Consider the following 23,002-nt stretch of genomic DNA (forward strand, 5'->3'; position numbering starts at 1 on the left):
TACATTATCCATGGTAAAATAATAAATCAGTTTTATAAAACATACTTGTAATTTGAGATCATTGGCCAAAATATTGCCCAAATTATCACAGAAAATAACAGTGCAGCCTACCAGAATGTAATATGCTATCTTGTATCAGCTATTGAAGATATCTATTGATTCAGTCATTGATATACTGTACTTAATCAAAAAGTAAAAAAATATATACATTTAAGATGAGAAATTTCAAAATATTAATGAAATCAAATACTGTAAAGATGTTCATTTATTGCCACATAACATGTCATACAAGACAGAGAGCTTCACAATCATTCATAAGCAAATCTCCCAAATGAAGCATTTCTTTAAACCTGATCAATAATACTGGAACTGCCATTAACCAGATAAAATATAAATTCATTACAAGTCACCTAAACTTTTCCAGTATTGTTCACAAAACATTTCATTCTGTTTACAATGATGTTTCTCTCTTCCCTTTCTTCTTTGGCTGTAATCAGAGAAATTCAACACAAAACAAACTCAAGAGGCCAAGATGTACTGCATGGTCAATGTCAACATCATCCCCCATTCACCAGCATAGAAAGAGACACACTGTATTGACTCTACAGAGGAAACTATGTACACCAATATCCTCATAGTCAACCACAACCCTGAACACATTCACACACACCCTATCGCAGGCACTATACATTTGCAAAGAAACTAACGGGTATATGAAAGTCATCCAATGTGATTGAGATTGATTCTGTGTGCAAAACATTGTCAACCGCTGCTTTATTTGGCTATGCTCTGTCTATATCCTAAGTGTATTTAGAGCTGGCACTAGAGTGACCGGTTCTGAGAGGTTCTGGTCAGGTGCTCCTTTGCTCTGAAGAACCTTCTGTCGATGCCTTTCCTCTTGTCGCTTTTTCTTCAGCAAGTGCTGCTGCTCTTTCCTCTGCTTGTTTGAAGCCTGAGAGAGGGTTTGAAAATCAGGGGGTCAAGATGAAAAGGGGGAGCGACTTCATGTCCGTTCTGAATTAAATTGAGAAATGCAGGTCTATTTAATCTGAAACTTGAATCGAAATAGTCGCACAGACTCATACTGATACAGAACTGGATTTGAGTGCAGAGCCGTCGTATAGCGATAACACTCTCCGGCACGTCACATATACTATTACAACTCCCCACATGAGACCAGGGTTCAATCTATCTGTTCACCTTTCCCACTGTTTCTCCAACTTGCCTGTCTCCCCATCTAATTTCCTTACTGTCTGAATAGAATGTGTTAAATTACAAAATAATATATATTTTTTAATAATTAGAATTTGAGCATCTTACCTTGGATTTGTGTAGGTTGCCTCCATCAGGTGGAAGTTTGTGATCACTGCATTCTGTCGCTGCCTCTCTACACGCAGAGCATGATCCCGAGGCACACTGGCCGTGACACACTTGGGCTGATAGCTCAGAATCCAACAGCCACCCAGCGTTGATTGTGGCGACACTCAGCTGAAACAGATTCTCCTCTTCACCTGAGAGACATAGCACACAAAACACATGGGGTCAGTTGCAGTGAATATATCAGATGCTCCTGTTGATCATTATCAAGAGGTTTTTGGTTGGTAGCTCCCTCTAAAAGATGGAAATCCCCAAAACAGCCAATAAACATCAGTTGTATTTATTAGCAATGTTTATTATAAGAGGTAGGCTAAGACTGCAGACAAACTCAAGTTTGATAGGGAGTTGGGGTTAGAAAAGGACCCCAAACAGCTAGTAGACACTGATAATCAGAATGCACTGGGGGAGAAGACACTCACAGTTCGGGCCCATGTTCTTCAGGGAATTTAGGATCACATTGTCCTCATCTGAGGAGGTGGGCGAGGGGGCTTTCCGTCTGTCTGTCTGTCTGTCACCAAACTCACGCTGCCCACTCGAATTATGTAGATTCTGAAGGGACAAGAGTGGGGTGGGGGGGTAAAGGATATTGTGAGAATAGGACTAATCCAAAGGTAAAAGTATTTGGTAGTGTGTTTTAGCTGAAAGGGTCGTTTCCGTACCTCTATACACAGCTGAGCAGGGCTCTCAGAGTTGTCACCGAATGGTCTTACACTGTCGTAATGGTCTCCATAGCGATAGGCAATGTGTAACTCTCGGCCAACCAGCTTCTCAGAGCCATTTATCTGAATTGAGGAAACATAATGAGTAGGAACTATCAATAGGGGTATTTCGTACATTCTGTTTCATTAGAAGAGGACTTCAGTTTAAAAAAGCAGTAGTGTGCCAGAATGTGGTCTCATGGTAGGACCATATATACCACCTCGCAACAGGGGATTCATACCTCTCCTCGCTGACTTTTTCATATATACCCTTCTATTTTGTACTACGCCCTTATTTACTTTCCTATTGTTCTTTCAGAAAAAAGGAAAAAAAGAAAAAAATAGGCCTACTTAATGAGATTGGGATCTCCTTTAAAAACAAACAAAGTCAAATAAAGTGCTTACCCAATTGTGCATTGCTATACCCTTTATACAGCTTAATATCTCTAGCCAAAAGTAGTAAACTATATGGGTAATAGGGTGTCATTGAGGTTACTACCTCCCACAGTGGGGTATTGAGCTGATGAATGACCACTTTAAGCTGTTGGCTACGGGCGAACGCCACGATGGCATCATTGCCAGCAAAAGTGCCAGGCTGGGAGAGGTTTGACACTAAGAGGAAGAGAACAACATAACAGAGAGAAACATTAGTGACAAGACCTTTAAAGACAATATTTAGGTTGACTTGCATGCTATCAGAAACTTGGGCAGCCAACAACATTTTCACATGCAAATAGTATTTGGTTTCTATCATATTGGGCCATTTCCTTACAATGCTGTGCGAAGGGCACATCATCCTCCACAAAGGGCTCAAAGTCCTGCTGGTGTGACATCATGTACTGCACAGTCTCCTGGCGCAGGCGCAGGTGTCCCCGAGAGTGTCCCTCCAACTGGTCACCCAGAGCCCGGAACAGGCAATTACTACAGGACAGACACCGTATTAGTCAACGTTATAACAGACATTTATAACAGCACTTTGGTGGCATTCCAGGCTGACTACATTTCAGACTTTGCATTGCATCAACCAATGATTACATGCCACATCATCAATTACAGTCTGGCATCAGAATGCTATATGATATGTGGTTAGCTGATATGTTAAATACCTATTGCGTTGTGAGGTCTGGCAAGTGTCTGCAATGTAGTCAGCCTGGAACGTGGTCCTTCTCTGAATCTTACCCATCTCCAGGCACCTCTCTCAGTTTGAGCCCCAGCGCATGGAGCTGGTTGGAGAAGCTGACGAACTCCTCTCCATCATCCCTGTCCTGGGGCCGGTTCTTACGGTCCTTTGCGATTGCCCTGCGCGCGGACCGCTCATCCCGCTTACGCTCCGCGTCACACTTCCTGTTTCCACCACGCACTGGCTTTCCTGTCTGCTTCCGAGACATGGCTGCCGGGCCTACAGACACAGATCTTTACAGATGCAGTAGATCTCTCAGTCATTCACTGGAACATGCAGTTGGGTTACTTCCACAGAGGTGGAATCCTGTGTTTCAGAAAGAGGAGGGAAAGAATAGAGATGAGAGTTTGAATGCAACTTAGAAAATGAGCTACAACGTGTAACAACTCAGTTACTTCCACATTTCACATACACTAACTGGGATAGTAGCCAGCTACAAAAAGATGGTTCATATTAGCTAGTTAGTCAGTTGATACGTGGCACAGCAGGCAATTGCAATTCCAAATGAGTTAGCTAATTATGATGTAGCTGTCTAGCTCTCAAACTGTAGGCAGCCTTCTGCCTTCTAACTGTTTTCAGCCTTCTGCTTCACCCACGACTGGCTCATGTGAACTACAATCCCAAAGCTGTTTATGGTTTAGAAACGTCAATAGTCATCGCTTGTGATATAGCTTTCAAAACATATGGCCTTTATCTTTCATAAGCGAGAAACTATCCTTAAAATGAATATATATATATATATATATATATATATACTTACTGTAGCAGTTTTGCACAGATCCATACATCTATGGGTGCCTCAATCCACAAAACTACACTTCTGATAAACTTCCCGAGTTATGCTTAGAAACAAGTGTTTGGAGCACACTAGATAGCTAATTAGCACGTCTTTTTTCATTAAACAAGCACTGTAACATGGAGATATGGTCATGTGGGAACACTGAGTTACACCTTTTTACAGGGCTTAGGGTTATCTATTTAACCTTTCCTTGTATTATTATTTCTCGCTGATATTTTATTTATTTTTTATTTATTTTACCTTTATTTAACCAGGTAGGCAAGTTGAGAACAAGTTCTCATTTACAATTGCGACCTGGCCAAGATAAAGCAAAGCAGTTCGACAGATAAAACGACACAGAGTTACACATGGAGTAAAAACAAACATACAGTCAATAATGCAGTATAAACAAGTCTATATACAATGTGAGGTGAGAAGGGAGGTAAAGGCAAAAAAGGCCATGATGGCAAAGTAAATACAATATAGCAAGTAAAATACTGGAATGGTAGTTTTGCAATGGAAGAATGTGCAAAGTAGAAATAAAAAATAATGGGGTGCAAAGGAGCAAAATAAATAAATTAATTAAAATTAAATACAGTTGGGAAAGAGGTAGTTGTTTGGGCTAAATTATAGGTGGGCTATGTACAGGTGCAGTAATCTGTGAGCTGCTCTGACAGTTGGTGCTTAAAGCTAGTGAGGGAGATAAGTGTTTCCAGTTTCAGAGATTTTTGTAGTTCGTTCCAGTCATTGGCAGCAGAGAACTGGAAGGAGAGGCGGCCAAAGAAAGAATTGGTTTTGGGGGTGACTAGAGAGATATACCTGCTGGAGCGTGTGCTACAGGTGGGAGATGCTATGGTGACCAGCGAGCTGAGATAAGGGGGGACTTTACCTAGCAGGGTCTTGTAGATGACATGGAGCCAGTGGGTTTGGCGACGAGTATGAAGCGAGGGCCAGCCAACGAGAGCGTACAGGTCGCAATGGTGGGTAGTATATGGGGCTTTGGTGATAAAACGGATTGCACTGTGATAGACTGCATCCAATTTGTTGAGTAGGGTATTGGAGGCTATTTTGTAAATGACATCGCCAAAGTCGAGGATTGGTAGGATGGTCAGTTTTACAAGGGTATGTTTGGCAGCATGAGTGAAGGATGCTTTGTTGCGAAATAGGAAGCCAATTCTAGATTTAACTTTGGATTGGAGATGTTTGATATGGGTCTGGAAGGAGAGTTTACAGTCTAACCAGACACCTAAGTATTTGTAGTTGTCCACGTATTCTAAGTCAGAGCCGTCCAGAGTAGTGATGTTGGACAGGCGGGTAGGTGCAGGTAGCGATCGGTTGAAGAGCATGCATTTAGTTTTACTTGTATTTAAGAGCAATTGGAGGCCACGGAAGGAGAGTTGTATGGCATTGAAGCTTGCCTGGAGGGTTGTTAACACAGTGTCCAAAGAAGGGCCGGAAGTATACAGAATGGTGTCGTCTGCGTAGAGGTGGATCAGGGACTCACCAGCAGCAAGAGCGACCTCATTGATGTATACAGAGAAGAGAGTCGGTCCAAGAATTGAACCCTGTGGCACCCCCATAGAGACTGCCAGAGGTCCGGACAGCAGACCCTCCGATTTGACACACTGAACTCTATCAGAGAAGTAGTTGGTGAACCAGGCGAGGCAATCATTTGAGAAACCAAGGCTGTCGAGTCTGCCGATGAGGATATGGTGATTGACAGAGTCGAAAGCCTTGGCCAGATCAATGAATACGGATGCACAGTAATGTTTCTTATCGATGGCGGTTAAGATATCGTTTAAGACCTTGAGCGTGGCTGAGGTGCACCCATGACCAGCTCTGAAACCGGATTGCATAGCAGAGAAGGTATGGTGAGATTCGAAATGGTCGGTAATCTGTTTGTTGACTTGGCTTTCGAAGACCTTAGAAAGGCACGGTAGGATAGATATAGGTCTGTAGCAGTTTGGGTCAAGAGTGTCCCCCCCTTTGAAGAGGGGGATGACCGCAGCTGCTTTCCAATCTTTGGGAATCTCAGACGACACGAAAGAGAGGTTGAACAGGCTAGTAATAGGGGTGGCAACAATTTCGGCAGATAATTTTAGGAAGAAAGGGTCCAGATTGTCTAGCCCGGCTGATTTGTAGGGGTCCAGATTTTGCAGCTCTTTCAGAACATCAGCTGAATAGATTTGGGAGAAGGAGAAATGGGGAAGGCTTGGGCGAGTTGCTGTTGGGGGTGCAGTGCTGTTGTCCGGGGTAGGAGTAGCCAGGTGGAAAGCATGGCCAGCCGTACAAAAATGCTTATTGAAATTCTCAATTATGGTGGATTTATCAGTGGTGACAGTGTTTCCTATCTTCAGTGCAGTGGGCAGCTGGGAGGAGGTGTTCTTATTCTCCATGGACTTTACAGTGTCCCAGAACTTTTTTGAGTTAGTGTTGCAGGAAGCAAATTTCTGCTTGAAAAAGCTAGCCTTGGCTTTTCTAACTGCCTGTGTATAATGATTTCTAGCTTCCCTGAACAGCTGCATATCACGGGGGCTGTTCGATGCTAATGCAGAACGCCATAGGATGTTTTTGTGTTGGTTAAGGGCAGTCAGGTCTGGGGAGAACCAAGGGCTATATCTGTTCCTGGTTCTAAATTTCTTGAATGGGGCATGTTTATTTAAGATGGTTAGGAAGGCATTTTTAAAAAATATCCAGGCATCCTCTACTGACGGGATGAGATCAATATCCTTCCAGGATACCCCGGCCAGGTCGATTAGAAAGGCCTGCTCGCAGAAGTGTTTCAGGGAGCGTTTTACAGTGATGAGTGGAGGTCGTTTGACCGCTGACCCATTACGGATGCAGGCAATGAGGCAGTGATCGCTGAGATCTTGGTTGAAGACAGCAGAGGTGTATTTAGAGGGGAAGTTGGTTAGGATGATATCTATGAGGGTGCCCGTGTTTAAGGTTTTGGGGAGGTACCTGGTAGGTTCATTGATTATTTGTGTGAGATTGAGGGCATCAAGTTTAGATTGTAGGATGGCTGGGGTGTTAAGCATGTTCCAGTTTAGGTCGCCTAGCAGCACGAACTCTGAAGATAGATGGGGGGCAATCAGTTCCCCATCTAAAAAGATAAGATTCTTATGCTTCCAAAACCATACCGCAAGCGATGCGTTGGGCGGTTAACAAAACTACTCCATAGAGAAGACACCTTCATCAAAATGACTTACACTATATATACAAAAGTATGTGGACACCCCTTGAAATTAGCATATTCAACTATTTCAGACACACCTGTTGCTCACAGGTGTATAAAAATAGAGCATACCGCCATGCAATCTCCATAGACAAACATTGGCAGTAGAATGGCCTTACTGAAGAGCTGAGTGACTTTCAAAGTGGCACCATCATACGATGCCACGTTTCCAACAAGTCAGTACGTCAAATTTCTCCCCTCCTAGAGCTGCTCAGGTCAACTGTAAGTGCTGTTATTGTGAAGTGGAAACATCTAGGAGCAACAATGGCTCAGCTGCGAAGTGGGAAGCCACACAAGCTCACAGAACTGCCTCTGGAAGCAACGTCAGCACAAGAACTGTTTGCTGGGAGCTTCATGAAATGGGTTGCCGTGGCCGAGCAGCTGCACACAAGCTTAAGATCACCATGTGTAAGGCCAAGCGTCGGCTGGAGTGGTGTAAATCTTGCTAACATTGGTCTCTGAAGCAGTCGAAACGCGTTCTCTGGAGTGACGATTTACGGTTCAACATCTGGCAGTCTGACAGACGAATCTGGCTCAAGGCATTATGCCAACTGTAAAGTTTGGTGGTGGAGGAGGAATAATGGTCTGGAGTGGTTTTTCATGGTTCGGGCTAGGCCCCTCAGTTTCAATGAAGGGAAATCTTAACGCTACAGCATACAATGACATTCTAGACAATTCTGTGCTTCCAACTTTGTGGCATCAGTTTGGGGAAGGCCCTTTCCTGTTTCCGCATGACAATGCCCCCTTGCACAAAGCGAGGTCCATACAAAAAAGGTTTGTCAGAGATCTGTGCCGAAACACTTGACTGGCATGCACAGAGACCTGACCTCAACCCCATCAAACACCTTTGGGATGAATTGGAACACCAACTCCGAGCCAGGCCTAATCGCCCAACATCAGTGCCTGACCCCACTAATGCTCTTGTGGCTGATGGAAGCAAGTCCCCTCAGCAATGTTGCAAAACTATTTGAAAGCCTTCCCAGGAGAGTGGAGGCTGTTACAGCATCAAAAGGAGACCAACTCCATATTAATGCCCATGATTTTGGAATGAGAGGTTTGAGGAGCAGGTGCCCACATACACTACATGACCAAAAGTATGTGTAATGTAATGGAGAGAGTCATGATCAAGGACCTGTCATGCTAGCTAGCTGGTAGACCTGGCATCCTGGATAACAGCAACAGCTGACAGGGCATAGAGATCCTATTAAACTACTAATTATATTAGTATATATTATATTCTAATGCCTAATTCTGTGACGGGTTGATTTCGACAAGCTTGAGCGAGCCTACGGCTGCGTCAGTAGGCTGGACAATAGAACGAGTCTAAATTCACCCAAGGCTGAAAAAACGTCAAAAGAACGTTGGCTAAACTGGAACACTAGCGCGAGGCCATAGCAAATTAATTGAATAGAACGTTCAGGAGGCGAACTGGTGCCACGGTGTTCAATAGAACTAATAGAAGCTGGCAGGGTGAAAAATGCACCAAAATAAGGCCTGTTTTTTCGTGATTACTTCAAGCAGCTGGGACATATGGTAATATTGTGAAACTGGGCTGCACGGCGGATGTAATGAACAAGTTATCAATAAAAAAGCGGTGTTAAAAATTTCATGTGTTCAGCCTAACGTTAGTGGACTGGCCAGTTGACGCGTTGCCGTAGCTAGATATAGCTAATTGCATTCGCTGATCGGCAACTAGCTAGCTTACGAGCAACTGTTATGTCAGCTGGATATGACTGCAAGAAAGCTAGGTTAGCCGACTTTTTAGCTAGGTAACTAGTTTGCAAACGTTAGCTGCTAATACTACTGGATAGGTTTGTTAGCCAGTTGGCTAGCTCCAGTCTCGTTCTCGCTGATTTCGAGTTAACCACAACAGTGAATACATGTCAAGCCATCAGAAAACAACAAGTTACTCACATTCCACAGAGAACACCCGATGATACTCAACGAACGTCCTGTAATACGTTATTTTTACCTAAATAAGATCTGACTCATGAGCTTGTTTACAATTGGTGTTCAGCGCCACCATCTCCGAGTACGGAAGTGTGAGTGCATCAAATCAGATCAACAGGTCGTTTTCAATAAAACGTCACAATACGTTTGATTTGGCTGCAAGTAGACCCCCAGCTCCACTAAAACCATTGACAAACTACTTGCCGTTTTCTAGGGATTGTTAAATACATGTTATAACTATTTGGTTTTAATATCGTCACCTATTGAGCATAATCAGCAACGACAAATGTCCGATTATTCAATGCAAAACAATTGCGCACATTTAGCTGTATCATCAGAGTTATACTGCAAGTAATTGCATGCTTTTCATGATGAGTAAACATCAATGATGCATAATAGAAAATGCCCGCACTGAAGATGTCAATATTGGTCTGTTAAAACAACTACTTTTGTGAAAATGTTTTTTACTAAATGTATTTGAGTATTTACCAGCATTTGTAATTTGAGTCTGATAATTATTTGTACTAAACAGTTAATCTGATAATATTTGTGGAATATAAAAAATATTTGCTTGATATGTTTTCCACTTCCTTTAAATATTTAGCAATTGAAACTTATTTCTATGTGTTAACTGAAACGGTCTATTCAATTATTTTACATATTAGTAGGTGCTCTTATCAAGAGCAATTTACAGTAGTAAGGCCTACATTTTAGTACTGGTCTCCCATGGGAATCAAACCCATAACCCCAGTGTTGCAAGCACCATGCTCTACCAACTGAGCCACATATCATCACAATCCACTTGATGTCTCAACGTACTCAGGTCTACAGGTACCAAACCTAGATGACCAGCCTATGTACAATACAGTAATGTACATTAAGTGGTTTGTAAGGATGTTATAGTAATATTTTCCATGTTATTTGATCAAGAAATTATTTAATTTGATGTGGATGTTTTGTGTCTTTGTCCATCACTTTGCACCTTTGAGGATTGGGGTTTGTTATTTCTGAATTCTATTAGAATGACAATAGCAGAGAAAGGGACAGGGCCACAACTCGTACAGTTCCAACTACTGAATCCTGCAAATGTCTTTATTGGTCCGCTGATACTAGTAAAGGCCCAGTGCACTACTTTTGTGAGAAAAATATATATCTTTATATTAATATACGTTTTAAATTATGATTTTCAGGGGGTGCTGTAGCACCCTCAGCACCCCTACTTCCCGCGGCTATGTACCACGGTAAATGGCCCTTCTGCTGTTTGATGGGCAGAGCCCACAAAATATGTGAAATGAACCTAAACCACTCATAGTTGTCAGGTATAGTTCACTTGTATTAAATATCACTCAAATATCCAATTAATGGTGGCCTATATTAAGAGATATCATGAGGCTACCCTACATGTCTGAAATAACATGATCAATTGATGTTGTATAACTGATGATAGAGCTAAATGTGTGCAATTGTTTTGCATGGAATAATCAGAAATGTGTAGGTCTGACTATGCTCTTCAGGAGGTGATGATATTACAACCAAATAGTTAACATGTATTTGACAATCCCTTGAAAACAGCACGCAGTTGTCAATGGTTTTAGAAAAGCTATGGGTCTCCTTGTTTCACAACAGAGAAATCGACCACTACACCTTTTTGTGACATTTTATTGAAAATGACCTGTTCGTAAAACGTTCAGCTAACAATAAAACCCCTACTTCAACTGTGTTGATAAATATGAATTACTTGATTTTCACTAAGCAAGAATGGTTTAGCTAATGTTGATGTAGAGAAATTGGGGATAGAGTGGGGCACAATAACAGGGAAAGACAACCCCTTGGCAATCATCTTTACAACAGTTACATATCTTTGGTCATTGTGTAGGCTAGGCCTACTTATTAAAGTTGTGGTTAAGTTCAGATCAAGCTTTCTGTGCTATAAAACAACTTTGCATATCTACCAACTGAGATATGAAAATTTGGTTGGTACATGACGGTCAACAGTCATCAAACGAACAAGCTCTGAATCATGTTAATGTCAGAAATTTGTGTGTTACAGTGTATGACTCAGGATAAAGTGAAAATGTCTTATATTTTGATGCCCCACAATGCAGGCCCTAATTTCCAGTCCTCTCCTCCTTATGACAGATTGCAGTTGGAACGAGTCTTGTGGAGGAGGAGTGGGTTGAGGAGGACAGAGAGTGTTTGCTGTGGAGAATACCATCAGACATTGTCACAGATGTAGCCTCTGGACCAAAAAGTGCATCAGCAGGCATTGGAATGAAAGAAGACGGTCTATATAACAATAACCTTCCCAGGTGTATTAGGTGTATTAGAGATTGGCATTAGAAACTAAAACGATGTGTTCTGGTTTACAAGCTAGGAATGTATTTTCTTGTGTATTTGTTTATGCATTGACATCTTGTACATAAAGTAGCTATCTGCTTTGTTTAAAGTGTAAAGGGATGTACTATACCTGCTCTACTCATTACCGTAGCCCTATATGAGAAGGTAAGGATCAACAAGGTTAACATGATGCCCCTTTTACTATGTGTAGCCTATACAGTTCATTGTTACTAGCTAGTAGTCAGTTAGCCACTGCTAGCAGTCATCACCATTAACTCAGACATGTGCCAGCCTCAGCCCGGTCAATTCCTGCCAGTCTGCACAGCGCGATATCAACCCAGAGCATATCGGGCTGCTTTTTCTCTACCACATCTCTGGAATCCTACCGCAAGCTCTGAACCTTTACTCCGGATCATCTCAGCTAGCTAGCTGCTATCCAAGAGGCTACTCCTGGCTAACGTCTCTGTCCCGAAGAAAGCACCAGTTAGCCTGGAGCTAGGCCCATCTCCCGGCTAGCTGAAGAAATCCATCAGACAATTCCTGGGCTTCAATACCTCTTTTGCCAATTGGCCTGGACCCTTTGCTGCCGACACGAAGCCTCATCCATCACGACTGGTCTGCCGACGTAACCGTCCGAGGGGGTTTCAACAGGCTCGTCCGTTGCGACGTCCCTGAGGCCCATCTGCTAGCCTGCTAGCCCCGGTCTGCTAGTTGTCTGAATCGCCGTGCCTCCAGCTCGCCTAGCTACTCACTGGACCATATGATCACTTGGCTACACATGCCTCTCCCTAATGTCAATATGCCTTGTCTACTGCTGTTTTGGTTAGTGATTTTTGTCTTATTTAATTGTAGAGCCTCCAGCCCTGCTCAATATGCCTTAGCTAGCTTAAATGGTGCCTCTAGAGACAAAACCTCTCATCATCACTCAATGCCTAGGTTTACGTCCACTGTACTCACATCCTACCATACCCTTGTCTGTGCATTATGCCTTGAATCTATTCTTCCGCACCCAGAAATCTGCTCCTTTCGCTCTCTGTTCTGAACGCACGAGACGACCAGTTCTTTTAGCCTATAGCCATACTCTTATCCTACTCCTCCTCTGTTCCTCTGGTGATGTAGAGGTTAACCCAGGCCCTGCAGCCCCTAGCATCACTCCCATTCCCCAGGCGCTCTCATTTGTTGACTTCTGTAACCGTTAAAGCCTTGGTTTCATGCATGTTAACATTAGAAGCCTCCTCCCAAAGTTTGTTTTATTCACTGCTTTAGCACACTCCGCCAACCCGGATGTCCTAGCCGTGTCTGAATCCTGTCTTAGGAAAATCTTGAAATCTTGAAATTTCCATCCCTAACTGTAACATTTTCCATCAAGATAGAACTGCCAAAGGGAGCGGAGTTGCAATTTACTGCAGAGATAGCCTGCAGAGTTCTGTCATACTATCCAGGTGTGTTCCCAAACAATTCGAGCTTCTACTTTTAAAATTCCACCTTTCCAGAAACAATTCTCTCACCATTGCCGCCTGTTATAGACCCTCTTCAGCCCCCAGCTGTGCCCTGGACACCATATATGAATTTATCGTCCCCCCCATTTATCTTCAGAGTTCGTACTGTTAGGTGACCTAAACTGGGACATGCTTAACACCCCGGCCATCCTACAATCTAAGCTATATGCCCTCAATTTCACACAAATTATCAAGGAACCTACCAGGTACAACCCTAAATCCGTAACCATGGGCACCCTCTTAGATATCATCCTGACCAACCTGCCCTCTAAATACACCTCTGCTGTCTTCAATCAGGACCTCATCGATCACTGCCTCATTTCCTTCGTGCGTAATGGGTTCGCGGTCAAACGACCACCCCTCATCACGTTCCCTAAAACACTTCAGCGAGCAGACCTTTCTAATTGGCCTACCCGGGCCGGGTATCCTGGAAGGATATTGACCTCATCCCGTCAGTAGAGGATGCCTGGTTGCTCTTCAAAAGTACTTTCCTCTTCATCTTAAATAAGCATGCCCCAAGACTTGACTGCCCTTGACCAGCACTAAAACATCCTGTGGTGTTCTGCATTAGCATCGGATAGCCCCTGCGATATGCAACTTTTCAGGGAAGTCAAGACCCAATATACTCAGTTAGGAAAGCTAAGGGTAGCTTTTTCAAACAGAAATTTGCATCCTGGAGCACTCATTTTTTGATCCTCATTTTTTGATCCTGGAGCACTCACTGCTTTGTCCCAAACAGTTTTGGGACACTAAAGTCCATGGAGAATAAGAGCACCTCCTCCCAGCTGCCCACTGCACTGGGGATAGGAAACACTGTCACCACTGATAAATCTACGATAATCGATAATTTCAATAAGCATTTTTCCAACGGCTGGCCATACTTTCCAGCTGGCTACCCCTACCCTGGCCAACATCTAAGCACCCCCTGCAGCAACTTGCCCAAGCCCCCCCGCTTCTCCTTCACCCAAATCCAGACAGCTGATGTTCTGAAGGAGCTGCAAAATCTGGATCCCTACAAATCTGCTGGGCTAGACAATCTGGACCCTCTCTTTCTAAAATGATCTGCCGAAAATGTTGCAACCCCTATTACTAGCCTATTCAACCTCTTTCGTATTGTCTGAGATCCCCAAAGTTTGGAAAGCTGCCGCGTTCATCCACCTCTTCAAAGGGGGAGACACTCTAGACCCAAACTGTTATAGACCTATATCCATCCTGCCCTGCCTTTCTAAAATCTTCGAAAGCCAAGTTAACAATCAGATCACCGACCATGTCGAATCCCACCGTACCTTCCAGGCAATCTGGATTCCGAGCTGGTCATGGGTGCACCTCAGCCACGCTCAAGGTCCTAAACGATATCATAACCGCCATCGATAAAAATAAGTACTGTGCAGCCGTCTTCATCGACCTGGCCAAGGCTTTCGACTCTCTCAAACCAGGCATCCTGTCAATCACCGCATTCTAAATCGACAGACTCAATAGCCTTGGCTTCTCAAATGACTGCCTCGCCTGGTTCACCAACTATTTCTCAGATAGAGTTCAGTGTGTCAAATCGGAGGGCCTGTTGCCCGGACCTCTGGCAGTCTCTATGGGGGTGCCACAGGGTTCAAATCTCAGGCCGACTCTTTTCTCTGTTTATAGCAATGATGTCGCTCTTGCTGCTGGTGATTCTCTGATCCACCTCTACGCATACGACACCATTCTGTGCGACACCAAACCTCCAAATGAGCTTCAACGTCATACAACACTCCTTCTGTGGCCTCCAACTGCTTTTAAAAGCTAGTAAAACTAAGTGCAAGCTCTTCAGCCGATTGCTGCCTGCACCTTCCCGCCCAACTAGCATCACTACTCTGGACAGTTCTGACCTAGAGTATGTGGACAACTACAAATACCTAGGTGCCTGGTTAGACCGTAAACTCTCCTTCCAGACTCACATTAAGCATCTCCAATCCAAAATTAAATCTAGAATTGGCTTCCTATTTCGCAACAAAGCCTTCTTCACTCTTGCTGTCTAACATACTGTTACGAATCCCTTTTGGCCCGACAGTCTAGGGGGGGATGGTAATGAGACCCGTAACATAACTCATGCAAATTATAATTGTGACAAAGTAAAAGTGAGAACGAAATAACCACGACTACTGAAATCTACCGTCAAACTCAGGGTTTATTAATAAACACACGGTAATGGGGTGAGCAGGAAAAGGGGCTGAGCTGGACCCAAGGAAAGAAACAATAAGTATTCAAAAAAAAACTAAGCTAGACTAGCCTACTTTAACAACAGCTAACTAACTAACCAAAAATACAGTGGGTGGTCCGCCCAGTTCTAACTAGTGTATTTAACAAAGTCTACCTACGGGTAGTGTATGCCCATGGGCGACTTGTCTTGTTTTCCCCTTTTCCCACTAGCAATCAAACACAAACACCATAACCAAAAACAATACTCACAGGTGAGGACAAAGTGCTATGGAGGTGCTCAAACAAAAGAGAGGTTAATACACAAAGAGAGAGTGAAACACAGAGACCTACAGACATGGCATTTACAGAGAGATTGAGCTCTAGAGCAAACAACTGATGGGGTTTTTAAACCATGGAGAAGGAACTGTGATAGGGTAGGAAACAGGAGGAGGTGTGTCTTCTGATTGATGATTGGATTGGTGACTGATTGGGGAGTGATGATTTTCACCTGTGAGGGGAGAAGGAGAGAAAAGAACACAGGATACCTGTATCCGTAACACATACCCTCCTAAAACTGACTATCCTACCGATCTTTGACTTCGAGATGTCATTTACAAAATACCCCCAGCACTCTACTCAGCGAACTGGATGTAGTCTATCACAGTGCCATCCGTTTTGTCACGAAAGCCCCATATACTACCCACCGCTGCGACCTGTATGCTCTCGTTGGCTGGCCCTCACTACATATCCATTGCCAAATCCACTGGCTCCAGGTCATCTATAAGTCTTTGCTAGGTAAAGCCCTGCCTTATCTCAGGTCACTGGTCACCATAACAACACTCACCCGTAGCAGGCGCTCCAGCAGGTATATTGCACTGGTCATCCCCAAAGCCAACACTACCTTTCCTTCCAGTTCTCTGCTGCCAATGACTGGAATGAATTGCAATAATCACTGAAGCTGGAGTCTTATGTCTCCCTCTCTAACTTTAAGCATCAGCTGTCTGAGTAGCTTGCCGATCACTGTACCAGTACACAGCCAATCTGTAAATAGCACACCCGACTACCTCATCCCCATATTATTATTTATCCTCTTGCTCTTTGGCACCCTGGTATCTCTACTTGCACATCATCATCTGCACATCTATTACCCCAGTATTACTGCTAAATTGTAATTATTTTGCCTCTATGGCCTATTTATTGTCTACCTCGACTACTCTTCTACATTTGCACACACTGTACATAGATTTTTCCATTTTTCTATTGTGTTATTGACTGTAACTCTGTGTTGTTGTTTTTGTTGCACTGCTTTGCTTTATCTTGGCCAGGTCACAGTTGTAAATGAGAACTTGTTCTCAACTGGCCTACCTGGTTAAATTAAGGTGAAGTCATTCACCATTTTTTTTAAATGGTTCATTTAAAACCCTCATCTCAGCAAATAGTGTACATTACCGAAGAAGACACAAGTACAATCATTAGTTAAGTTGACTTAAGTCAAGTCACAATTTATTTAAAGTCCATTTCATAAAGTCTCAATACACTTTGCAGGGTGGGTCAATGGGTTGACTGACATTGGATCCTGGACCGTGTGAAGGAGGCTCACAGGCTCCTAGCAGAGGATAGTGCGAAAAGCAGGGAGTTAGTTGAATGAATAGGGGATGAACAGATACATATCATTGAGGAAAAGTGTTAGATTGTGTTGTTCTTCTTAAGTACATAGGCCACTATTTATTATTCAGCAAAGTCAATCTATTCAAAGACACATTTTCGAACAGGAAAGTTGGTCCAACACAAAAAGCAAAGAGAGAAAGAGGGAGAAATCCGTTGGATGTGGTGCTTTCCATGGTACTGAACTAGTTAACCTCTGCGGGATTGGTGTCCCTAAACCGGGACAGCTGTTGCTCAATATGTGATAATGTGACAAGAATGAAGTAAACATCAGCCAACTTTCCGGGACATAGTGTCACGCACTGGCCAAAGAGAGGCTTTTATTCTCTATTTTGGTTAGGCCAGGGTGTGACTAGGGTGGGTATTCTAGTTTCTTTATTTCTATGTTTTCTATTTCTTTGTGTTTGGCGGGGTGTGGTTCTCAATCAGAGGCAGCTGTCTTATCGTTGTCATACTTAGGCAGCTTTTTCCCACCTGTGTTTTGTGGGTAGTTATTTTCTGTTTTGTGTTTCTGCACCTGACAGAACTGTTCGATGTCGTTTTGCTCTTTGTTATTTTATTCAAGTGTTTGGAAAATAAATCTTGAACACTTACCGCGTGTTGGTCCACTCCTTCTTCATCAGACAAGCGTTACACAGACATGTTTTATATGTGCAGAAAGCTTAAATTCTTGTTAATCTAACTGCATTGTCCAATTTACAGTAGCTATTACAGTAGCTAAAAAATATCCTTTGCTTGAGGATAGTGCACAATGACAAAACACATTTATCACAGCAACTGGTTTGATACAAAGGTTCTACAGCTGCAATATCGAGAGCATTTATCACAGCAACTGGTTTGATACAAAGGTTCTACAGCTGCAATATCGAGAGCATCCTGACCGGTTGCATCACTGACTGGTACAGCAATTGCTCGGCCTCCGACCGCAAGGCACTTCAGAGGGTAGTGCGTAGGGCACAGTACATCACTGGGGCAAAGCTGCCTGCCATCCAGGATCTCCACACTAGGCGGTGCCAGAGGAAGGCTCTGAAAATTGTCAAAGACCCCAGCCACCCCCGTCATAGACTGTTCTGCTACTACCGCATGGCAAGCGGTACCGGAGTGCCAAGTCTAGGACAAAAAGGCTTCTCAAAAGTTTTCACCCCCAAGCCATAAGACTCCTGAACAGGTAACCAAATGGTTACCCGGACTATCTGCATAGGGTGCAGATAGTCTTTGTCCAACCCCTCTTTTACACTGCTGCTACTCTCTGTTTAACTTATATGCATAGTCACTTTAACTATAAGTTCATGTACATACTACCTCAATTGGCCCGACCAACCAGTGCTCCCACACTTTGGCTAACCGGGCTATCTGCATTGTGTCCCACCACCCGCCAACCCCTATTTTTACGCTACTGCTACTCTCTGTTCATCATATATGCATAGTCACTTTAACCATACCTACATGTACATTCTACCTCAATAAGCCTGACTAACCGGTGTCTGTATATAGCATTGCTACTCTTATTTTCAAATGTCTTTTTACTGTTGTTTTAGTTCTTTACTTACCTACCTACACACATACACACCTTTTTTTTCGCACTATTGGTTAGAGCCTGTAAGTAAGCATTTCACTGTAAGGTCTACCTACACCTGTTGTATTCGGCGCACATGACAAATAAAATTTGATTTGATTAACCTCTGAAGGTAAATAATGTACTGACATTCAGTAATCTTGCTCTGATTTGTCATCCTGAGGGTCCCAGAGATTAAATGTAGCATAGTTTTGTTTGATAAAATAAATGTTTTACTCAAATGTAGGAACTGGGGTCTACAGTTTGACCCCACTTCTGTCTCTGGCTCCACACCTACCCTGTCTGGCCATCTAGATGTGTGAAGGTTAGTGTATTTTCTGTAGGGAAGCTAATAATCCATCATGTATTACATTTCTGGAAGTGTGTAAACTTAAATCTGTTATTACTATAGCATTTTTGTATGTTCTCTATAGTTATGTACTCTTAGCTTGTTTTTTTGCCTTGCGGAGGGAATAGCTACACTGTTTGTATTAGGTCATGTTTCCGGTCACCTTGCCCTGGTTAAAAGCAGTGGTTCATGCTTTCAGTTTCGCGCGAATGCTGCCATCAATCCACGGTTTCTGGTTTGGGAATGTTTTAATCGTGGGTGGGTACGACATCGTCAATGCACTTTCTAATGAACTCGCTCATCGAATCAGCGTATTCGTCAATGTTGTTGTTGGACGCAATGCGGAACATATCCCAATCCACGTGATCGAAGCAGTTTTGAAGCGTGGAATCAAATTGGTCGGACCAGCGTTGAACAGACCTGAGCATGGGTGCTTCTTGTTTTAGTCTCTGTCTGTAGGCTGGAAGCAACGAAATGGAGTCGTGGTCAGCTTTTCCGAAAGAAGGGTGGGGGAGGGTCTTATATTTGTCGCGGAAGTTAGAATAACAATGATCCAGGGTTTTACCAGCCCTGGTTGCGCAATCGATACGCTGATAGAATTTAGGGAGGCTTGTTTTCAGATTAGCCTTGTTAAAATCCCCAGCTACAATGAATGCAGCCTCAGGATATGTGGTTTCCAGTTTACATAGAGTCAAATAAAGTTAGTTCAGGGCCATCGATGTGTCTGCTTGGGGGGGAATATATACGGCTGTGATTATAATCGAAGAGAATTCCCTTGGTAGATAATGCGGTCGCCATTTGATTGTGAGGAATTGTAAGTCAGGTGAACAGAAGGACTTGAGTTCCTGTATGTTGTTATGATCACACCACGTCTCATTAATCATAAGGCATAACCCCCCGCCCCTCTTCTTACCAGAAAGATGCTTGTTTCTGTCGGCACAATGAGTGAAGAAACCAGCTGGCTGCACCGACTCCGCTAGCGTCTCTCGAGTGAGCCATGTTTCCGTGAAACAAAGAACGTTACAGTCTCTGATGTCTCTCTGGAATGCTACCCGTGCTCGGATTTCGTCAACCTTGTTGTCAAGAGACTGGACATTGGCGAGTAATATGCTAGGGAGTGATGCGCGATGTGCCTGTCTCCGGAGCCTGACCAGAAGACCGCCTTGTTTGCCCCTTTTACGGCGTTGTTGTTTAGGGACACCGGTTGGGATCCGATCCATTGTCCTGGGTGGAAGGCAAAACACAGGATCCGCTTCGGGAGAGTCATATTCCTGGTCGTAATGATGGTGAGTTGACATTGCTCTTATATTCAGTAGTTCCTCCCGACTGTATGTAATGAAACCTAAGATTACCTGGAGTACCAATGTAAGAAATAACACGTAAAAAAACAAAATACTGCATAGTTTCCTAGGAACGCAAAGCTGGAGCGCGTGCTATGGGTGGGTGTTGCTATGGTGACCAGTGAGCTGAGATAAGGCGGGGCTTTACCTAGCAAAGACTTATAGATGACCTGGAGCCAGTGGGTTTGGCAACGGATATGTTGTGTGGGCCAGCCAACAAGAGCATACAGGTCGCAGTGGTGGGTAGTATATGGGGCTTTGGTGACAAAATGGATGGCACTGTGATAGACTACATCCAGTTTGCTGAGTAGAGTGTTGGGGGTATTTTGTAAATGACATAGTTGAAGTCAAAGATCAGTAGGACAGTCAGTTTTACGAGGGTATGTTTGATGGCATGAGTGAAGGAGGCTTTGTTGCGAAATAGGAAGCCAATTCTAGATTTAATTTTGGATTGGAGATGCTTAATGTGAGTCTGGAAGGAGAGTTTACAGTCTAACCAGACACCTAGGTATTTTTAGTTGTCCACATATTCTAGGTCAGAACTGTCCAGAGTAGTGATGCTAGTTGGGCGGGAGGGTGCGGGCAAAAATCGGTTGAAGAGCATGCACTTAGTTTTACTAGCATTTAAAAGTAGTTGGAGGCCACGGAAGGAGTGTTGTATGGTGTTGAAGCTCGTTTGGAGGTTTGTTAGCACAGTGTCCAAAGAAGGGCCAGATGTACACATAATGGTGTCGTCTGCTTAGAGGTGGATCAGGGAATCACCAGCAGCAAGAGCGACATCATTGATGTATACAGAGAAAAGAGTCGGCCCAAGATTTGAACCCTGTGGCACCCCCATAGAGACTGCCAGAGGTCCAGACAACCAGGTGAGGCAGTCATTTGCGAAGACAAGGCTATTGAGTTCTGCCGATAACAATGCGGTGATTGACAGAGTCGAAAGCCTTGGCCAGGTCGATGAAGAAGGCTGCACAGTACTGTCTTTTATCGATGGCGGTTATGATATCCTTTAGGACCTTGAGCATGGCTGAGGTGCACCCATGACCAGCTCTGAATCCAGATTGCATAGTGGAGAAGGTACGGTGGGATTCGAAATGGTCGGTGATCTGTTTGTTAACTTGGCTTTCAAAGATTTTAGAAAGGCAGGGCAGGATGGATATAGGTCTATAACAGTTTGGGTCTAGAGGGGTTCCCCTCTTCAGTGTCCCAAAACGGTTTGGAATTAGAGCTCCTGGAAGCAAATTTCTGTTTAAAAAGGCTAGCCTCAGCTTTCCTAACTTTCCCAGCTTTCCTAACTGACTGAGTATATTGGTTCTTGGCCTGCTCGCTGAAGTGTTTTAGCGAGCGTTTGACAGTGATGAGGGGTGGTCGTTTGAACGCGGACCCAGTACGCACGCAGGCACTGATCGCTGAGATCCTGGTTGAAGACAGCAGAGGTGTATTTAGAGGGCAGGTTGGTCAGGATGATATCAAAGAGGGTGCCCATGGTTACGGATTTAGGGTTGTACCTGGTAGGTTCCTTGATGATTTGTGTGAGATTGAGGGCATCTAACTTAGATTGTAGGACGGCTATTTCCCAGTTTAGGTCACCTAACAGTACGAACTCTGAAGGTAGATGGGGAGTGATCAATTCACATATGGTGTCCAGGGCACAACTGGGGGCCGAGGGGGGTCTATAACAAGCGGCAACGGTGAGAGACTTGTTTTTTTTTTAAAGCAGAAGCTCGAATTGTTTGGGCACAGACCTGGATAGTATAACAGACCTCTGCAGGCTATATCTGCTGTTAAGGGTAGAGGGTAGAGAAAGCTTGTTGGTTAAGGTTAAGGGTAGAGAAAGCTTGTTGGACACTAAGAAAGCTTGTAGAGCATTTAACACAAAATCTGAGGAGGGGCCAGCTGAGTATAAGACTGTATCATCTGCATATAAATGGATGAGAGAGCTTCCTACTGCCTGAGCTATGTTGTTGATGTAAATTGAGAAGAGCGTGGGCCTAGAATTGAGCCTTGGGGTACTCCCTTGGTGACAGGCAGTGGCCGGGACAGCAGATTTTCTGACTTTATCCACTGCACTCTTTGAGAGAGGTAGTTAGCAAACTTGGCCAAAGACCCCTCAGAGACACTAATACTCCTTCGCCGGCCCACAAGAATGGAATGGTCTACCGTATCAAAAGCTTTGGTCAAGTCAATAATAATAGCAGCACAATATTGCTTAGAATCAAGGGCAATGGTGACATCATTGAGAACCTTTAAGGTTGCAGTGACACATCCATAACCTGAGCGGAAACCAGATTGCATACCTGAGACAATACTATAGACATCAAGAAAGCCAGTCAGTTGATTATTGACACGTTTTTCCAAGACTTTTGATGGTTATATCAGTGTTTATGCATAAAGGTGTTTCCACCACCATTTGTTGTATAATTAATTTGACCAACACACAAAGATCCCACCATGTCAAAAGAACAAATTATAAATTGGCATTTACAGTATGACTTTACTCACATCAAAACTGTCGATGGAAACATGGTTTGAGATGAGATTCGAACTTGCAATCTTTGTGTTGCTAGAAGTTCGCGTTTTTGCCTTGAAGATCCACAGAACATGCCGATTGACACGTGTTTTTATGTTGCTCAGTAGAAAAACGAGATTCAAGGTGTGTATCTTGACCGATTCCTGGTTTGGTTAATGATATTTGTCCCCCATGAGAAGTTGAAGCCTATTTCATTTCCTCAAAATCTCCGAAATGAATCAAAGATCATTTAAGAAATCTGTAATTAATTTCGAGTATATTTGAGTTGTTCCGTTTCACATCTAACTAAGGTGTTTGGTGCCATTTTTATCCAGTAAAAAAATGTGCAACGTGTTGTCTT

General features: G+C 43.5%; 1 protein-coding gene across 3 annotated transcripts; it reads right to left on the bottom strand.

Moving 5' to 3' along the window:
- Positions 1-247: 247 nt before the first annotated feature.
- otud3 (OTU deubiquitinase 3) lies at positions 248-15,607 on the bottom strand. Of its 3 annotated transcripts, none has more exons than XM_031794317.1 (8): positions 15,497-15,607; positions 3,255-3,561; positions 2,848-2,996; positions 2,575-2,687; positions 2,037-2,159; positions 1,797-1,926; positions 1,321-1,511; positions 248-952 (listed from the first exon to the last, which is right to left on the bottom strand). In XM_031794317.1, the coding sequence occupies exons 2-8, from the start codon at positions 3,461-3,463 to the stop codon at positions 794-796; spliced, it is 1,074 nt and encodes a 357-aa protein (XP_031650177.1). In that variant the 5' UTR covers positions 3,464-3,561; positions 15,497-15,607; the 3' UTR covers positions 248-793. The 3 variants fall into 3 exon arrangements, with proteins under 3 accessions (XP_031650177.1, XP_020362070.1, XP_020362071.1); XM_020506481.2 differs by lacking the exon at positions 15,497-15,607 and adding an exon at positions 9,183-9,548; XM_020506482.2 differs by lacking the exon at positions 15,497-15,607 and adding an exon at positions 9,183-9,340 and having other exon boundaries at positions 3,182-3,561.
- Between the last annotated feature and the right edge of the window lie 7,395 nt (positions 15,608-23,002).

Source organism: Oncorhynchus kisutch, linkage group LG17 (assembly GCF_002021735.2).
Source record: "Oncorhynchus kisutch isolate 150728-3 linkage group LG17, Okis_V2, whole genome shotgun sequence".
Lineage (NCBI taxonomy): Eukaryota > Metazoa > Chordata > Actinopteri > Salmoniformes > Salmonidae > Oncorhynchus > Oncorhynchus kisutch.

What these genes read in the sequence shown, in the direction of transcription:
- otud3 (XM_031794317.1), bottom strand. Translation starts at nt 3,463, where the DNA reads ATGTCTCGGAAGCAGACAGGAAAGCCAGTGCGTGGTGGAAACAGGAAG. An exon ending in TGTGCCCTTCGCACAGCATT is followed by an intron (nt 2,688 to 2,847) that starts GTAAGGAAATGG and finishes TCTTCCTCTTAG; the next exon opens with TGTCAAACCTCTCCCAGCCT. An exon ending in GAAGAACATGGGCCCGAACT is followed by an intron (nt 1,512 to 1,796) that starts GTGAGTGTCTTC and finishes TATGTCTCTCAG; the next exon opens with GTGAAGAGGAGAATCTGTTT.